General features: G+C 39.3%; 1 protein-coding gene and 1 pseudogene across 6 annotated transcripts in view; both read left to right on the plus strand.

Moving 5' to 3' along the window:
- Positions 1-18162, plus strand: part of ALMS1 (ALMS1 centrosome and basal body associated protein) — a 220513-nt gene that overhangs the window by 82370 nt on the left and 119981 nt on the right. For all 5 annotated transcript variants that reach the window (XM_023223966.2, XM_026456443.2, XM_026456446.2 and 2 more), the window contains one exon: positions 15087-16951. In XM_023223966.2, coding sequence (XP_023079734.2) covers positions 15087-16951 — 1865 coding nt within the window. The remainder of the gene's footprint in view (positions 1-15086; positions 16952-18162) is intronic.
- LOC111550506 lies at positions 497-1761 on the plus strand (annotated as a pseudogene). Its single transcript, XR_004228479.1, has one exon. The product of XR_004228479.1 is annotated as a 60S ribosomal protein L3 pseudogene (transcript).

The following is an 18162-nucleotide window of genomic DNA, read 5'->3' on the forward strand; positions in this document are numbered from 1 at the left end:
TAACTCCTGTGCTATATAAAGAGTTCTAATACACTAATAAAAACTTCCTAATTTATTTGAGGACATTAACAAAAACCCCAGAAGACATACCTGAAATTATAAATCTTTCACATCAGTGTGATATCTCCACTTTTATTTCTGATTTTATTTATTTGAGTCTTCTAGTTTTTTCTTAGTCTAGCTAAATGTTTAACATTGTTTTTACCTTTTCAAAACTAACAGTTTAGTTGATTTCTTCCTGTTTTTCTGTTTTTTATTTCTGCTCTAATTTTTATTCTTTCATTCTTTCTGCTAACTTTGGGCTTAGTTTTGTTCTTTTTCTAGTTCCTTGAGGTGTGAGGTTGAGTTGCTTATTTGGGATCATTCTTCCTTTAAAAACAGACAATTATCATTAGAAACTTCCGTCTTAGTCCTGATTTTGCTTCATCCCATAAGTTTTCATTTGCTGTGTTTTTGTCTTAAGATATTTTTTAATTTTCCTTGATCTCATCTTTGATCCACTGGTTGTTTAAGAGTGTGTTGTTGCTCTACCGGCGGGATTTGATGGCGTGATGTCTCACAAAAAGTTCTCCGCTCCCAGGGATGGGTCCCTCGGCTTCCTGCCTCAGAAGCGCAGCAGCAGGCATGGCGGGAAGGTCAAGAGCTTCTCTAAGGATGACCCGTCTAAGCCAGTCCACCTCACAGCCTTCCTGGGATACAAGGCTGGCATGATCCACATCGTGCAGGAAGTTGACAGGCCAGGATCCAAGGTGAACAAGAAGGAGGTGGTGGAGGCTGTGACTATTTTGGAGACGCCACCCATGGTGGTTGTGGGCACTGTGGGCTACATGGAAATCCCTCGAGGCCTCCGGACCTTCAAGACTGTCTTCGCTGAGCACATCAGTGATGAATGTAAGAGGCGTTTCTATAAGAACTGGCATAAATCTAAGAAGAAGGCCTTTACCAAGTATTGCAAGAAATGGCAGGATGAGGATGGCAAGAAGCAGCTGGAGAAGGACTTCAGCAGCATGAAGAAGTACTACCAAGTCATCTGTGTCATTGCCCACACCCAGATGCACCTGCTTCCTCTGTGCCAGAAGAAGGCCTACCTGATGGAGATCCAGGTGAACAGAGGCACCGTGGCCGAGAAGCTGGACTGGGCCCGTGAGAGGCTCGAGCAGCAGGTACCTGTGAACCAAGTGTTTGGGCAGGATGAGATGATCGACGTCATCAGGGTGACCAAGGGCAAAGGCTACAAAGGGGTCACCAGTCTTTGGCACACCAAGAAGCTGCCCCGCAAGACCCACCGAGGTCTGTGCAAGGTGGCCTGTATTGGGGCATGGCATCCTGCTTATGTGGCCTTCTCTGTGGCATGTGCTGGACAGAAAAGCTACCATCACCGTACTGAGATCAACAAGAAGATCTATGAGATTGGCCAGGGCTACCTTATCACAGATGGCAAGCTGATCAAGAACAATGCTTCCACTGACTATGACCTGCCTGACAAGAGCATCAACCCTCTGGGTGGCTTTGTCCACTATGGTGAAGTGACCAATGACTGTCATGCTGAAAGGCTGTGTGGTGGGAACCAAGAAGCAGGTGCTCACCCTCCGCAAGTCCTTGCTGGTGCAGACGAAGCAGCGGGCTGTGGAGAAGATTGACCTTAAGTTCATTGACACCACCTCCAAGTTTGGCCATGGCCACTTCCAGACCATGGAAGAGAAGAAAGCATTCATGGGGCTACTCAAGAAAGACCGAATTGCAAAGAAAGAAGGAGCTTAATGCCAGGAGCAGATTTTGCAACTGGTGGGGTCTCAATAAAAGTTTTTTTCCATTGGAAAAAAAAAAGAGTGTGTTGTTAATTACCACATAATTGTGATTTTCCCAGTTTTCCTTCTGTTACTGATTTCTAATTTTAGTCTATTGTGCTTGGGAAAAAAAGCTTGGTGTCATTTCAGTCTTCTGAAATTTGTTCAGACTTGTTTTATGACTTAATATGTGATCTGCCCTGGAGAATGTTCTGTGTGCAGTTGAGAAGACTGTGTATTCTGCAACTGTTAGGTGGAATATTCAGTATATGTGTGTTCTATTCATTGTTGAAAATGGGGTACTGACATCTTCTATTGTATTGCTATTTTTCCTTTCAGTTCCGTCAGTGTTTGCTTTATATATTTAGGTGCTCTGATGTTGGGTGTATATATGTCTGTACTTGTGTTATCTTCCTGATGAATTGACTCTTTTATCATATGACCTTCTTTGTCTCTTGGGATGGTTTTTTATTTAAAGTCTGTATTGTCTGATAGTATGACCACAACTGTGCTCTTTTAGTTGCTGTCTGCATGGAGTAGATTTTCCTGTTCCTTCACTTTTAGCCTGTGTGTCCTTAAATCTAAAGTGAGTCTCTTGTAGATAGCATATAGTTGGATCTTATTTTTAAAATTAATTCAGCCACTATATGTCTTTTGATTAGAGAGTTTACTCCATTTACATTAAATTATTGATAGGGAAAGATTTACTAGTTCCATTTTGTTAATTGTTTTCTTTCTTACAGTTCTTTCGTCCCTTTTCTCCTCTCTTGCTGTCTTCCTTTGTGATTTGTTGATTTTGCTTTAATCCTTTCTTTTTTTTTTTCTTTTTCTTTTGTGTATCTTCTCTAGGTATTTTCTTTGTGGTCACCAAAGTCTTACATAAAACAACTTATAGCTACAGCAAAAGCATTTTAAAAAATAGACAAACAGGACTGCATCAAACTAAAAAGCTTTTGCACAGCAAAGGAAACAGTTAAGAGAATGAACTGGTAATCTATGGAATAGGAGAAAATATTTGTAAACCATGTATCTAATGAGGAGTTAATATCCAAAGTATATAAGGAACACCTGCAACTCAACAGCAAAAAAAAAAAAAAAAGAAAAGAAAAAAAAATCTCCAAAACAAAAAACAAATAACCTAGTTAAAACATGGGTAAAGGACTTAAATGAACATTTCTTAAAACATACAAATGTGTAAGGTGCTGTATATGAAGAGATATTCAATATCACTAATCATCAGGAAAATGCAAATCAAAACCACAATGACTTACCACTTCATATCTGTTAGGATGGCTGATATCAAAACAAAACAAACTGTAACAGGTGCTGGAGAGGATGTGGAGAAATTAGAACCCTGTACACTGTAGATGGGCATGTAAAATGGTGTAGCTGTTGTGGAAAATAGTATGGAGATTCCTAAAAAAAAATAATAGAATTACCATATGATCCCACTTCTGGGTGCATATCCAAAGGAAATGAAATTGGAATCTTGAGGAGATCCCATGTTCACAATAGCATTAATCACAATAGCCAAGATACATAAACAAGATGTATAAACATCGATAGATGAATGGATAAAGAAAATGTAGTATATACATACAATGGAATATTATTCCAGCTTAAGGAAGTCCTGGTGTATGTGACAACATGGATGGCCCTGTAAGACATTACACTATGTGAAATAATCCAGTCACAGAAGGTCAAATACTGAATGATTTCACTTACGTGAAATATCTAAAAATAGTCAGATTCAGAAAACAGAGAGTAGAATGGTGATTAACAAGGACTGGGAGGAAGGGTGAATTGGAAATTGATGTTACATAGGTATCACAGGCAAAGCAGATAGTTCAATATTAGGAAATTTATGAACAAGTTTTTACATTAGTGGATCTAATGGAGAAATCATAATCATTAAGCTCCAAAAAGTATTTGGGAATAAAAAAATCTGTAATTAAAAATATTTTTTTAGAAGAATATTTCTTTACAGTAGAATAATACTTCAAATATGATAAAGAATGTGTATTTGAAATTTGCAGTCAGCATAATAAAGGCAAATACTTTTGTTATGCATATAAAACATTTGAGGAGTCATATAATGTGGTGGAGTAGCTAATTAGCTTCCACAAACTATCAGAATTAATTTTTATAGAACTCTGGAATTTAACATTAAAAAAACAGGAAAAGTAAGGAGCTGTAGCACTGCAGAAAAACACTATGGCACCTTAAATTGCTCACCTACCATTCCTTGTGCCTAGATTAATAATGGCTTTCAAAATGGCAGCTTACACTCATGGTGCAGGCTGTTAGCACCAGAAGGATTAGTACAGATCTTGCTCTCAAAAGATTGTGATTGTTTTAACCTGTCTGAAGTTTCTGAAGGACCGGTATAGAGCTTCCTTTTGTTTTACACAACTCAGAGCTTTCCTGGGACTGGGGTGGCTTGTCCATCATCACGTGTCAAAAGTATTTGAAAGCCAGAGTATCAACTGTAGAAGTCTGAGTCTGGGGATAAAAATTAGGACAATGAATAGGTAGACAAAAAGCCAGGAAGGAACAGTTGAAAAGGAGATACAGGGTGGTATAAGGACTTTTAAATGCTTTTGTATGTGCTGAGAAATTGAGAATGCTATGTATATGCCTAGGATTGGACAACTCACAGAAGGCTTGAGAAGACCCTAAGCTTTCACCACTAGCTGACCTTCCGGCTCTGCCTAAGTAGAATGTGAAGACTAAGATAGAGTTGTAAACAGTCTGGCTAAGTTTTGATGGAATGCCCCAACACAGAGCAAAAAAGACTGGGACTGTTTTTTTTTTTTCTTTCCTATTACCTTTTTTCTTTCCTTGGCTGCAGGTATTTAAGGAAACGGTCAAAACAGTAGTTGACCCTGAAGCTAAGTGAGCACAGACTTCACTTTCATGTACAACAAAGAATGTAAACTTTATGAAACAGTCAGTAAACAACGCTTACAACAAGCAGTAACAGCAAACTCCAGGGAAGGGGGAGAATTCCAGTATCCAGAGTTGTCACATTATAATATTCAGTATGTCCAGTTTTCAACAGATTATAAGGCATGCAAAGAAATAAAAAAGTGTGACTCATTCAGAGGAAAAAAGAGAAATTAATGAAACTATCCCTGAGGAAGCCCACCTTAAATGTACTCAATGAGCTAAACAAAACCATCAGCAAAGAACTAAAGGGAACCAAGAAAAGGATTTCTCACCAAAAAGAAATATCAACAGAGAAATTGTAAAAAGGAAACAAATAGAAATTCTTCAGCTGAAAAGTACAGTAACAAAAATTCATTAGAGGGGTTCAATAGCTGATTTGAGTAGTCTGAACAAAGAATCAGTGAACTTGAAGAAAGGTCAGTTGATGTATTCATTTGAGGAGCAGAAAGAGAAAAGAATAAAGAAAATGAACAGGGATATGGGACATCCCCAAGCATACCAGCATATGCATTATGGGATTCTTAGAGGGGAGAGAGAGAGAGAGCGAAAGGGGCAGAAATAACATTTGAAGAAATAATGGTTGAAAACTTCCCTAATTTGATGAAAAATGAACTCCAAATGGGTTAAATGCAAAGAGACACACACCATGACTGATTGTAGTCAAATTGTTAAATACTTAGCATAGTTGTTGGTTCTATTAGTAGAAATATACTTTCTCTAATGAAGTCAGCTGTAACAGATTTTTTTTAAACAAGTGTTTCCAAAAGCTTATTGATTTTTAAGTAAGTTTTGTGTCACATAGTAATATATTTCTTTTATTTGTAGAAAGTAAATTTTTACTTTTTAGTGCTTGTTGACTGTGTGTGTGTGTGTGTGTGTGTCTGTGTCTGTGTATTGGTTTACGTGATGGTGAAGAACGACTTATTTCTTTTTTGGTTTGTTATATGAGGTCTTTGACGTTGTTTGTTTGTGACAGGGTCTTGCTCCGTCACCCAGGCTGGAGTGTAGTAGCTATATCATAGCTCACTGCAATGTCTGCCTCCCGAGCTCAAGCTGTCTTTCCACCTCAGTCTCTCAAAGTGCTGGTATTACAGGTTTGAGCCACTGCACCTGGCTGATGTGTCATTAAGCTGGACAATGAGAGAATAATATAACCTGATAAAACTCATGTAGATCTGTTGAGAAGAGAGAATTTTAATTGTGAAATAGTCTCTGGAAATTAGTAAAAGACGTATTTTAGCTAACCAGTAATTTCGTAACTTTATCTCAGTATAATTTACTGTAATACATAAGGTTTGCCCATTTAAAGTGTATAGTTTGTTTACAGAATTTTACAATAACATAATTTTAGAACTTTGTTGTCGTTCTCCCCCTCCCCCAATTCCCTAGCCCTAGGCAAACACCAGTTCACTTTCTCTCCCTATGGATTTACCAATTCTGAACATTTTATGTAAATAGAATTGTAATATATGATTTTTTGTGACTGCCTTCTTTTACTTAGCATAATGTTTTCAAGAGTCATTCATGTTATGTTGTAACATGAATCAGTACTTCATTCCTTTTTATTGCCAAATTGTATTTCATTGTGTAGATATTTTGTTTACTCATTAGTTGGTAGACATTTGGATTTTCCACTCTGGCCATTGTGAATAGTGCTGCTATGAACATAGTAAGTGTTTATGTGTTAGAGTGGATGTTTCATTTCTCTTGGGTATATACCTAACAGTAGAATTACTGGGACATATGGTAACTCCATATTTAACATGTTGAGGAACTTCTAAACTTTTTTCTGAAGTAGCTGCACTATTTACATTCCCACAAGCAGTGTAGGAGGGTTTCAATTTCTCCATATCCTTTCCAACATTTGTCATTTTCTGTCTTTTTGATTATAGCCTGGTTGGGTGTTAAGGGTATTTATTGTGATTTTTTACCTAGTTCGAACAACTAATGGTGTTGAACATCTTTTCATGTGCTTATTGGTGGTCATTTATCTTTTCTGATGAAATACCTATTCAAATTCTTTACCCATTTATAAATTTATCACTTTACAAATGTGTTGAATTGCAAGCATTCTTTTTATATTCTGGATATTAGGCCTTTAGCAGATTTATGGACTTGCCAATATTTTCTCCCATTCTGTAGGCTTTTTCACTTTCTTGATGGTGACCTGTGATACACAAAAGTTTTAAATTCTGATGAACTCTAACTTATCAGACTTTTTATTATTTGCACTTTTGGTGACATATCTAAGAAATCAGTGCATAACTCAGGGTCACAAAGATTTAGTGTTTTCTTCTGAGATATTTAGTTTTGGTTTTTATGTTTAGATCTGTGGTTCTATTTGAGGCAATTAAAATTTTTATTTTTATTTTTTTAATTGTGATAAAATAACATAAAATTTATCATCTTAACCATTGTTAAGTGTATGGTTCAGTGGCGTTAAGTACATTCATGTTGTTTAAACAATCTCTATTGCTTTTTAAATCTTGTAATACTGAAACTCTATATCCATTAAACAACAAGTCCTCATTTTTGCCTTTCCCTTAGCCCCTAGCAACCACTATTTTACTTTCTGTCTCTATGAATTTGGCTACTCTAAGTACCTTATAGTAGCGGAATCACACAGTATGTGTCTTTTTGCCACTGGCTTATTTCATTCAGTAGTGTATTTTTAAAATTCACCCATGTTATACTATATGTCAGAATTTCCTTCTTTTTAAGACTATATTATTCCATTGTGTGTGTATGCCACATTTTGTTTATCCATTCATCTGTTGATAGACACTTCAGTTGCTTCTGCCATTTGGCTATTGTGAATAATGCTGCTGTGAACATGCTTGTTATAATTATCACTTCAAGATCCTGCTTTCACTCCTTTTGGGTGTAGACCCAGAAGTGGAATTGCTGGATCATATAGTCATTCTATTTTTAAGTTTTTGAGGAAGCCCCATGCTGTTTTCCATAGGGGCTACACTGTTTACATTCCCACCAGCAGTGTTCGAGGGTACTAATTTCTCCACATCCTTGCCAATACTTGTTATTTTCTGTTTTGGGTTTTTTTTTTTTTTTTTTCCTTCTTAATAATGGCTATTCTAACAGGTCTGAAGTGATGTCTCATTGTGGTGGTGATTTTCATTTCCCTTATGATTAGTAATATTGAGCTTGTTTTCATTTTTGGTTAGTCAGTTGTATACCTTCTCTGGAGAAGTGTCTATTATTTTTGCCTATCTTTGAATCAGGTTTTGTTGTTGTTCTTGAGTTGTAAGTGTCCTTTATATGTTCTGGATATTAACCTTATATCAGATACAGTGAGTTTTTGCCTCACATCTTTGTTAAATTCTTGGAAACTGTGACTTGTAAGTGAAGTGATGTATAGCATAGCAAAACAAACTGATACAGGATAATTGATAAAACAAGAGTTAAGCTCCTATGGTATTCAGTACATTGTTTCACTTGAAGATGCAGTTTCTAAGTACCTATTGATGATGTTAAATGAAGACTTATTGTACATGATTAGCAAATATTTTCTCTCATTTTCTAGGTTACCTTTTCACTCTGTTGATGGTCTCCTTTGGTGAACAGAAGTTTTAAATTTTGATTTAGTCCAATTTATTGACTTTTACTTTTGTTGCCTTTCTCCTTTGAGTCAGTTTTTGTGTGTGGCATCCAAATTCATCTTTGCATGTAGATACTGAGTTGTTTCAGCACTGTTGAAAAGACTTCTTTCCCCATTGAATTTTCATGACCTCTTTGTTGAAAATCAATTTACCATAAATGTTAGTGTTTATTTCTGGACTGTCAGTTCTATGTCATTGATCTACATGACTGTCCTTATGCCAGTACTGCACTGTCTTGATTGTTGTAGCTATGTAGTAAGTTTTGAAATCGGAAAGAGTGAGTCCTCCAACGATGTCATTTTCAAGATTATTTTGGCTATTCTGGGGTTACAATCTGCTTGTCAATTATTGAAAAAAAAAAAGAAAGCTAAGCTTTTAATAAGAGTTGAATCTCTAGATTACTGTGGGAAATATTACCACTTGAATCTCTAGATTAGTTTAGGAAGTATTAATCTTTCAGTCCATAAAAATGGGCCAGTTTTCTAGTTATTTTGCTTTTCTTTCAATTTTTTTAGTATACTAGACATATATTTATTTTGCTAAATATATTTTCAAGTATTTAATTCTTTTTCTTGCTGTTGTAAATTGAATTTTTTAAAAAATTTATTTTTAGATTGTGAATTACTAGTGTATTAAAATACAGTTGATTTTTATATATTGCACTGGCATCCTGCAGCTTTGTTGAACTTATTAGTGTTAGTTGGTTTGGCCCGGTTTCCTTGGGATTTTCTGTAAGAAGTTCATGTCATCTGCAAATAGATATAGTTATACTTCTTTCTTTTCAATCTAGATGTCTTTAATATCTTACCTGGTTGCCCTGGCAATTTGGTAACATCCAATATGATATTGAATAGAAGAGGTAAGAATGGCCATACTTGTCTTGTTCTTGATTGTAGGAAGAAAGCATCTAGTTTTTCATCATTCGGTATTATGTTAGTGCTGAGTCTTTCATAGGTACTCTTCATCTGGTTAAAGAAATCCCTTCCATTCCTAGTTTGCTGAGAAATTTTATCACAAAAGCATATTGGGTTTTATTGAACTAAACAGTAGCTTTTAAGAGCCTGTTACATATCTAATGACATGCGGTTGGTTTGTTGTAAAATTACCTGGAAATGGTTATGTGAAAATACTGAAATTTACTTGGCAAATACTAAAGCTACAAGAATTTTTTAAATGGAAAGGTTATTATGAAAGCTTGAAAGATGCGATGGGAGGAGGTAGAGCATGAAGTGTTAAAAAATTTGTAACATATGATTGTTGGAAAGGAAGAAGAGAAATATATTTTGGGATGAGTATAAATCTACTCATGCATACTTTTAAGAGGCTGGAATAGGTTTATGTTTCTCAGATTTGGATATTTACTTCCCACTGATATGTCAGGAGGTATCAAGGCAATAAGAAACCACAGAATAAAAACTTTTTTTTTTGCCCAAATAAAATTTTTACATCTATTTTTATCAGCTAATGACAGAATATTTATTTATTTATTCATTTATTTATTTATTTATTTATTTTACTTTAAGTTCCAGGATACATGTGCAGAACGTACAGGTTTGTTACATAGGTATTACATGTGCCATGGTGGTTTGCTGCACCTATCAACTCATCATTTAGGTTTTTTTTTTTTTTTTTTTGAGACGGAGTCTCGCTCTGTCGCCCAGGCTGGAGTGCAGTGGCCGGATCTCAGCTCACTGCAAGCTCCGCCTCCCGGGCTCACGCCATTCTCCTGCCTCAGCCTCCCGAGTAGCTGGGACTACAGGCGCCTGCCACCTTGCCCGGCTAGTTTTTTGTAATTTTTAGTAGAGAAAGGGTTTCACCGTGTTAGCCAGGATGGTCTTGATCTCCTGACCTCGTGATCCGCCCGTCTCGGCCTCCCAAAGTGCTGGGATTACAGGCTTGAGCCACCGCGCCCGGCCATCATTTAGGTTTTAAGCCCTGCATGCATTATTTGTCCTATGCTCTCCCTCCCCTTGTCCCCCACCCCCTGAAAGGCCCCAGTGTGTGATATTCCCCTCCCTGTGTCCATGTGTTCTCAATGTTCAACTCCCACTTATGAGTGAGAACACGTGGTGGTTGATTTTCTGTTCCTGTGTTAGTTTGCTGAGAATGATGGCTTCCAGCTTCATCCATGTCCTGGCAGAGGACATGCTCTCATTCTTTTTTTTAGGGCTGCATAGTATTCCATGGTGTATATGTGCCACATTTTCTTATCCAGTCTATCATTGATGGGCAAAAAAATGACATTTTTAAAGTGTTAGTTTTGTCCAGTGGTATTTAATTTTTTAAGTCAACATTTTGTTTTGAAATAATTGTAGTTTCACATGTAAGAAATAATATAGAGATATCACATATACTCTTCACCCAATTTCCCTAAGTGGTAACATCTTGCAAAACTATGGCAATATATCACAACCACAACATTGATACTGATACAGCCAAGATACTGAACATTTATTTCACTACAAAGGTGGCTCATGATACCTTATAATAGCTACTTCCACTTCTTTCCTGCCCCACCTTTTACTAAACTCCTGGCACCACTAATTTGTTCCTTTGTTTCTGTAACTTTGTAATTTCAAGAATGTCATGTAAATGATAACATATAGTATGCAACTTTATCGTATTGGCCTTTTTTTCACTCAGCCAATACAATTATCTGGAGATTCATCCAGATTGTTTTGTTTATCAGTGGTTTTTCTTTTTTATTGATGTATAGTATTCCAAAGTATGAATGCACCACAGTTTAAATATTAACTATTGAAGGATATCTTGGTTGTTTCCCAGTTTTTGGCTTTACCAGTACAGCTGCTGTAAACATTCATGTGCAAGTTTTTGTGTGAATATGTCTTTGTTTCTGTGGGGTAAATGCGCAGGATTGCAATTTTGCTGGGTCATGTGGTAGTTGCATGTTTAGTTTTTTGAAAGACAGGCTACACTTTTTTCCAGGGTGGTTATATCATCTACATTCCCACAAGCAGTGTGTGAGTAATCCATCTACTCCATGTCCTCACCAGCATTTGATACTGTCACTATTTTTATTCTAGTCATTCTAGTAGGTATGTAGTGGTATCTTACCAAGTTTTAAATGTGTATTTCCTTAATGGTTTTTGAGGTTGCACATTTTTTCATATCTCTGTTTCCAATCTCTGTACCCTGTTAAGTGAAATGTCTGCATCTTTTGCCCATTTTCTAATTGGATTATCTTTTTTTTTTCCTTTTTACTGTTGTGAGTTCTATATATATGTTAGATATAAGTCTAGCAGATATAAGACTTGTATTGGATATGAGGTTTACAAATGTTTTCTTTTAACCTGTAGCTGGGAGAGAGGGGAATTTTTTGTTTTGCTGGATAGTCTAGGCTTCCCTAGACTTTCACGGACACCACAAGGAAGGGATAGCACTTTATCAGCCAGCAGAGATGAAAGTGAGTCCTGGGCTCCTCACTTGGCCTTTGCTGGTGTTGGTGTGAGTGGTTCTAGTTTTTTCTTTGGTGGTTGGCTGGAGTAGAACGGTTGTTAGTTAAAAGTTTTCTCTTTTGCTAGGCTTTACCTCTGCTGGGTTTTTAGCTAGTGAGAAAAGCTTTTGTTAGGGTTTTTTGTCTGTGTCCATTGTTCCTGGGTTGCTGATTTCTTCAGCTCCAAGTCTGTGTACGCAAGAGATAAAGAAAACCCAGGGATTACACCACAGGATAATTCCTCAGGTCCCTAGATCTCTAGCTAATCTACCTTCTTCTTTACATCTTTCAGATTCTTCTTACATTTGTTTTATGTATATTTTCCAGTGGGCTTAATTTTACTTAGCAGGAAAAATAGAGAAAAGTACATCTGGCCAGGTGCGGTCGCTCATGCCTGTAATCCCAGCACTTTGGGAGGCTGAGGCAGGAGGATCCCTTGAATCCAGGAGTTGGAGACCAGCCTGGGCAACAAAGTGAGACCCAGTCTCTACAAAAATAAAAATAAGAAAATTAGCCCGGTATAGTGGCATGTGCCTGTTGTCCCAGCTATCCAGGAGGCTGAGGTGTTAGGATCACCTGAGCCCGGGAGGTCGAGGCTTCAGTGATAGTGCCACAGCATTCCAGCCTGGGTGACACAGCAAGACCCTGTCTTAAAGAAGAAGAGAAAAGAAAGAAAAATGTCACAGGATCCTCAGGGTGTCACTTTGCAAGCTGGAAACCACTGTGGCCAGCAGCACCTTCTGCTTGAGTATTATTCACACCTGCTGGGCACGTTCTGCCCACTTGGCCTGGCAGGCTGTGCTTGGCTCGCACTACTATGCTGGATCTTACACCTGCCAAGCATGAGCCAGACGTGGAGTGGTGAGGGGTGTGTGGGCAAGCAAGTGTGGGGTCTAGCCACTGCACACAGCCAGGCATGCTGACTGCTGTGGTGGGGCAGGCAGCTCCAGGTGCTGGCACTGGTGCTGGTTCCATGCAAGGCTGCAGCTGGACCAAATGTACTGTGACTGGCTTCTGCTGTGGGGACCCACATCTGGGCAAGGGAAATGTGGTGGCAACTGGAATCTTGGAAGACACAAGGAACCACAAAACCCCAAAGAGGGTGTCATAGTCCTGGCTCGGGGACCACCTAGATCTGGGCTTCCTGAAAGGCCGCAGCTTGTCTCTCCTTCTTGTTCCCTGCAACATGACAGGCAGGGAGGGGGCACATTTCAGCCCTGTTTGTGTCACAACTCTTTTAGTCCCACCACTTGGTAGATCCTGAGTTCTTGTCCTGCATCCATGAAGAATGAGGTATGTGGACAACCAGAGGGTGAGCAAGATGGAGAGGAACTTCATCAAGTGGCAGAACAGTTTTCAGGAGACCCAAAGTGGGCAGCTCCTTTCTGCAGGCAGGTCATCCCGATGAGTGTCCAGCTGTCAGTGCAGAGGAGAACCTAGAGTGAGGAGTGAGTAGCTCCTGTCCGCAGGCAAAGTTGTCCCATTGTCTGTGCAGCCCTCAGCAGAGAGGAGACCCGGAACGGGTAGCTCCTACCTGCATGCAAGTCATCCCACAATCTGTGCATCTTTCAGCAGAGAGGAAACCCAGAGTGGGTAGCTCCATTGTCTCTCTTAAGTCTGGCTGAGTCCAGGATTTTTGTGGGCTTCAGAGGGGAGTAGGTGCATGCCAATTGGTCCATAGGCAGGCCCAGAAAAAGCACCATAAGTCTGCCTGTCCGTGGAACTGACAGCCCTTCAAGTGATCCCTGGCTTAAAGGTAGGGCTTCATCAGTGACCTTCCCCTTTCTGCCCAGGAGCCTGTCTGCCATCTCTCTGCTATCTGTGGTACCCGTGGCACACCCAGGCTGTTTATGTCAAGGGGCACACGCAGGCCCACTCTGAGCTGTCCTCAGCCCTCCCCGCCCCTGCAGCCTCCTTCCTGTGCTTGTAGGTGCCCAGTGTCTGGAGGGGCGGCAGGGGGCTGGTGTATCAGTGCTGCCCCAAGTGTGTGCACACCTGGCTGGGTTGTGACAGTGCCTGGACTTGGCCTCAGCTTTGCTCTGTAATGGGAACAGGCACCAGGAGTGGGGAGAGACCAGGCAGCAGGAGCAGGCACTTTTGAACGTGCAAGGGCAGGGGGAGTTCCCAGGTCCCCGAGACTGCAGGGTTGCCTGGGTCTTCAGCTGTGACTGGGCAGCTGGAGCTGTGCCCAGGCGGGTGGGGTTCCCGCCCCTCCAACTCAGAAGGGAGTGGGACTTCTGCCTGTTCCCAGCTCCCACCAGCTCAGTAGAGCGAGCAGCCCTAGCTGCTCCTTCCCCACTGCAACTAGCATCATGGCAGCAGCCACTGCAGATGGGATGCTGCTGCCATCAAAAATACATCTACTTCATCACCTGGGGAGATGCAGCATCATTTAAAATATTTTCATCTGGAATCAGATGTTGCTATATCATCAAATAGAATGCCAAGTTATAATGACTTTATAGGTAAAACACAGAAACCTCAAAGAAATGTTATATTTATGGTAACTTTGAGTACTGATCCTGTGTGCCAGGAAACAAGGTCTTGGTTTTTTCCCCCCATTCTTAGGGGTAAAATATTAGGACGTAGGTCAAGCTTCTGTAATAGCTAAACATACAGTGGCTCAAATAAGATAGAATTTTATTTTCACGTCATTGTTCATGTTAGGAAAGTGAGCTCTGTTCCTTGATGTCATCCAGGGACCCAAGCTAGCTGGACAACTAAACTGTCCTTACACATGACTTCCAAGGTTGTTCCATGCATTACCATTTTCAGCAGGTGAGAAAAATAGTGGTGATAGTGGTGGTGATACTGGGGGAACACGCAGGTCAAGAACTTGATTTTAAGGACAGGAAGCAGAAGTTGTACTTGATGCCTTCAGTCATATCCCATTGGCCTCAACCTAGTCATGTGGTCACAACTAGCTGCGGAAAAAAACAGGAAATGTCTCCCACTTGGTGGCTATGTGGCTAGCAAAAATTTGAGTAAGGGATTTCTATTATTAAAAGAAAGGTGAGAATACTTACTGGTGAACAATAGTAATCTTTGCTGTTTACTTTAGTGGGAAATTTTTAGGAGAACTCTCTGAGTGGTCTTAATCATTGTGAGCCTTTTTATTCTGTAGTTAACTATCTCTTTTCTTGCTGTGCTCTTTGTCCTGTTATATTATAAAAGAATGACATGACCTTCATTGTCTAATCTTAGCATGGGTATAAAACTAATGTGTATGTAACTACTTGGACTACTTCAGATAAGAACCTGTTTGTTTATATCTTCTAGGGTTTACAGAGTCCACGTGGAATGGGATGCAAGCCAGAAGCTGTATGTAGTCACATTATTATTGAGAGCCATGAAAAAGGATGTTTCCGGACTCTAACTTCTGAACAACCACAACTAGATAGCCACTCTTGTGCTTTCAGATCTGCTGAACCCTCAGAAATGACCAGAGGACGTCAGAGCCCATCATCATGTAGAGCCAAGCACGTCAACCTTTCTGCATCCATAGACCAGAACAACTCCCATTTGAAAGTTTGGAATTCCTTGCAGTTAAAAAGTCATTCCCCTTTTCAAAACTTTATACCTGATGAATTCAAAATCAGCAAAGGTCTTCGAATGCCATTCCATGAAAAGATGAACCCTTGGCTGTCAGAATTAGTAGAACCTGCTTTTGTGCCACCTAAAAAAGTGGATTTTCATTCTTCATCACAAATGCCATCCCCAGAACCCGTGAAAAAGTTTACTACCTCCATCACTTTTTCATCTCACCGACATTCTAAATGCATTTCCAATTCCTCTGTTGTTAAGGTTGGTGTTACTGAAGGTAGCCAGTGTACTGGAGCATCTGTGGGGGTATTTAATTCTCATTTCACTGAAGAACAAAATCCTCCTAGAGATCTTAAACAGAAAACTTCTTCCCCTTCATCATTTAAAATGCATAGTAATTCACCAGATAAAGAAGTGACTATTTTAGCAGAAGGTAGAAGGCAAAGCCAAAAATTACCTGTTGATTCTGAGCATTCTTGTCAAGAAGAAAAACCTTTAGAAAGATCAGATTTTACAGGCAATCATTCTGAGCCCAGTACCAGTGCAAATTGTAGCAATTTCAAGGAAATTCAAATTTCTGATAACCATACCCTTATTAGCATGGGCAGACCAAGTTCCACCCTAGGAGTAGGCAGATCGAGTTCCAGACTAGGAGTAAAAGAGAAGAATGTAACTGTAACTCCAGATCTTTCTTCTTGCATTTTTCTTGAACAACGAGAGCTCTTTGAACAAAGCAAAGCCCCACATACAGATGACCATGTGAGGAAACACCATTCTCCCTCTCCTCAACATCAGGATTTTGTAGCTCCAGACCTTCCTTCTTGCATTTTTCTTGAACAACGAGAACTCTTTGAACAGTGCAAAGCCCCACATGTAGATCATCAAATGAGAGAAAACCATTCTCCCCTTCCTCAAGGTCAGGATTCTATAGCTTCAGACCTTCCTTCTCCCATTTCTCTTGAACAATGCCAAAGCAAAGTGCCAGGTGTAGATGACCAAATGAGTAAACACCATTTTCCCCTTCCTCAAGGTCAGGATTGTGTAGTGGAAAAGAATAATCAACATAAGCCTAAATCACACATTTCTAGTATAAATGTTGAAGCCGAGTTCAATAATGTGGTCTCCCAGTCAGCCCCAAATCACTGTACCTTAGCAACATCTGCATCTACTCCTCCTTCAAATAGAAAAGCACTTTCTTGTGTTCGTATAACTCTTTGTCCCAAGACTTCTTCCAAGTTGGATAGTGGAACTTTAGATAAAAGATGCCATTCATTGGATGCTGCTTCTAAAGCGAGGATGAATAGTGAGTTTAACTTTGACTTACATACTGTATCTTCGAGATCACTGGAACCAACCTCCAAATTATTGACCAGTAAACCTGTAGTACAGGATCAAGAATCTTTAGGTTTTTTAGGACCTAAGTCTTCACTGGATTTCCAAGTCGTACAGCCTTCTCTTCCAGACAGTAACACTATTACTCAGGACTTGAAAACCATACCTTCTCAGAATAGCCAGATAGTAACCTCAAGGCAAACACAAGTGAACATTTCAGATTTCGAAGGACATTCCAATCCAGAGGGGACCCCAGTATCTGCAGATCGGTGAGTCTCATTGTGATAACAAGCAAGCTGGATGGACTTTGTGATAAAATGTTTCAAATACTTAAGTAGATATTGGTTCTTGGGGAAAAGGCTGTGTGATTTCTCTGAGTGGAGGTTGTGTCTGACTAATTACTAGAAGTCTTTCAAGGAATAAATGTGTTAAGTAAGAGAGAACATATGATAGTAATGCATTTATACTTTCAGAGGGCTCTTGGCAAGACTTGACACCAAGTGTTTTAAAAAACTGAATGACCTTGAAAGGAATCTTTGATCATCCAATGATACAATTACTCATTTCTTTACTATGTTGGACATATGCTGAGGATCTCCTTTGGAGGCTGTACACATGAACGTGGGTGGTTGGTTGCTCTCTCTCTTCCCCTCTCCCTCTCTCTCTCTCCTCCAGCTCTGGTTCCATTTCATGACTTCCTTCAAATATTTAGTGTTTACAAAGAAAGTAGCTTTATAGTGGAAAATCCTGGCAGATACCAGTTTAGTCAAATGATGAAGATTAGCATCACCAGTAAAACATCAGTCAACATAGTGTGCTTCCTGATATGATGCCCCACCTCATAGAGTATTGTAGGAAAGGAAACCCAATTCAGGCATAAGTCTGTTAGATTTATATTATTCAGCCCAGTTTTAGCACTTTGCCATTAATTCGGTTTTACTTTAATGAGCCTCTTACCATATGGTGAAGCAGAACTACCTGTATGTTTAGTATTTTACCTTATAGTTGAAGAGACATCGTACCACAGTGGAGAGCACTGGGCTTGGAAAGGAGGGTGAGAGAAATGTTTATTCATAATCTATATGTGGTAGTAGTCATGGCAATAAGGAACTTACATATGCTATCTTAGTTAGTTCTCATAATGATCCTATGAAGCAGGTGATGAGATCTCTATTTTCCTACTGGGAAACTTGTGCCAAAAGATGTTGTTTGTAGGCAAGATAAAGAGTATTCGAATGCATTCTGTTTAATCAAAGTAAGGAGTTGTTCCCCTACACAGTACTCTGTCCTAGAATTTGAACGCTCATTCCAACTCTTCTTCCAGCCACGATCCTGGACAACTCATTTAATATCCTTGGCACTCACACATAGAAGGAAAGGGTTGGAATGCTGAAAAGTACCTTACAGCTCTAAAAGTTAGGGATTGCGATAACAGATTGGGGCAAAAGAAAAGGTCAATCTCTGATTTCAATGTTATAAA

This window comes from Piliocolobus tephrosceles, chromosome 15 (genome assembly GCF_002776525.5).
Source record: "Piliocolobus tephrosceles isolate RC106 chromosome 15, ASM277652v3, whole genome shotgun sequence".
NCBI lineage: Eukaryota > Metazoa > Chordata > Mammalia > Primates > Cercopithecidae > Piliocolobus > Piliocolobus tephrosceles.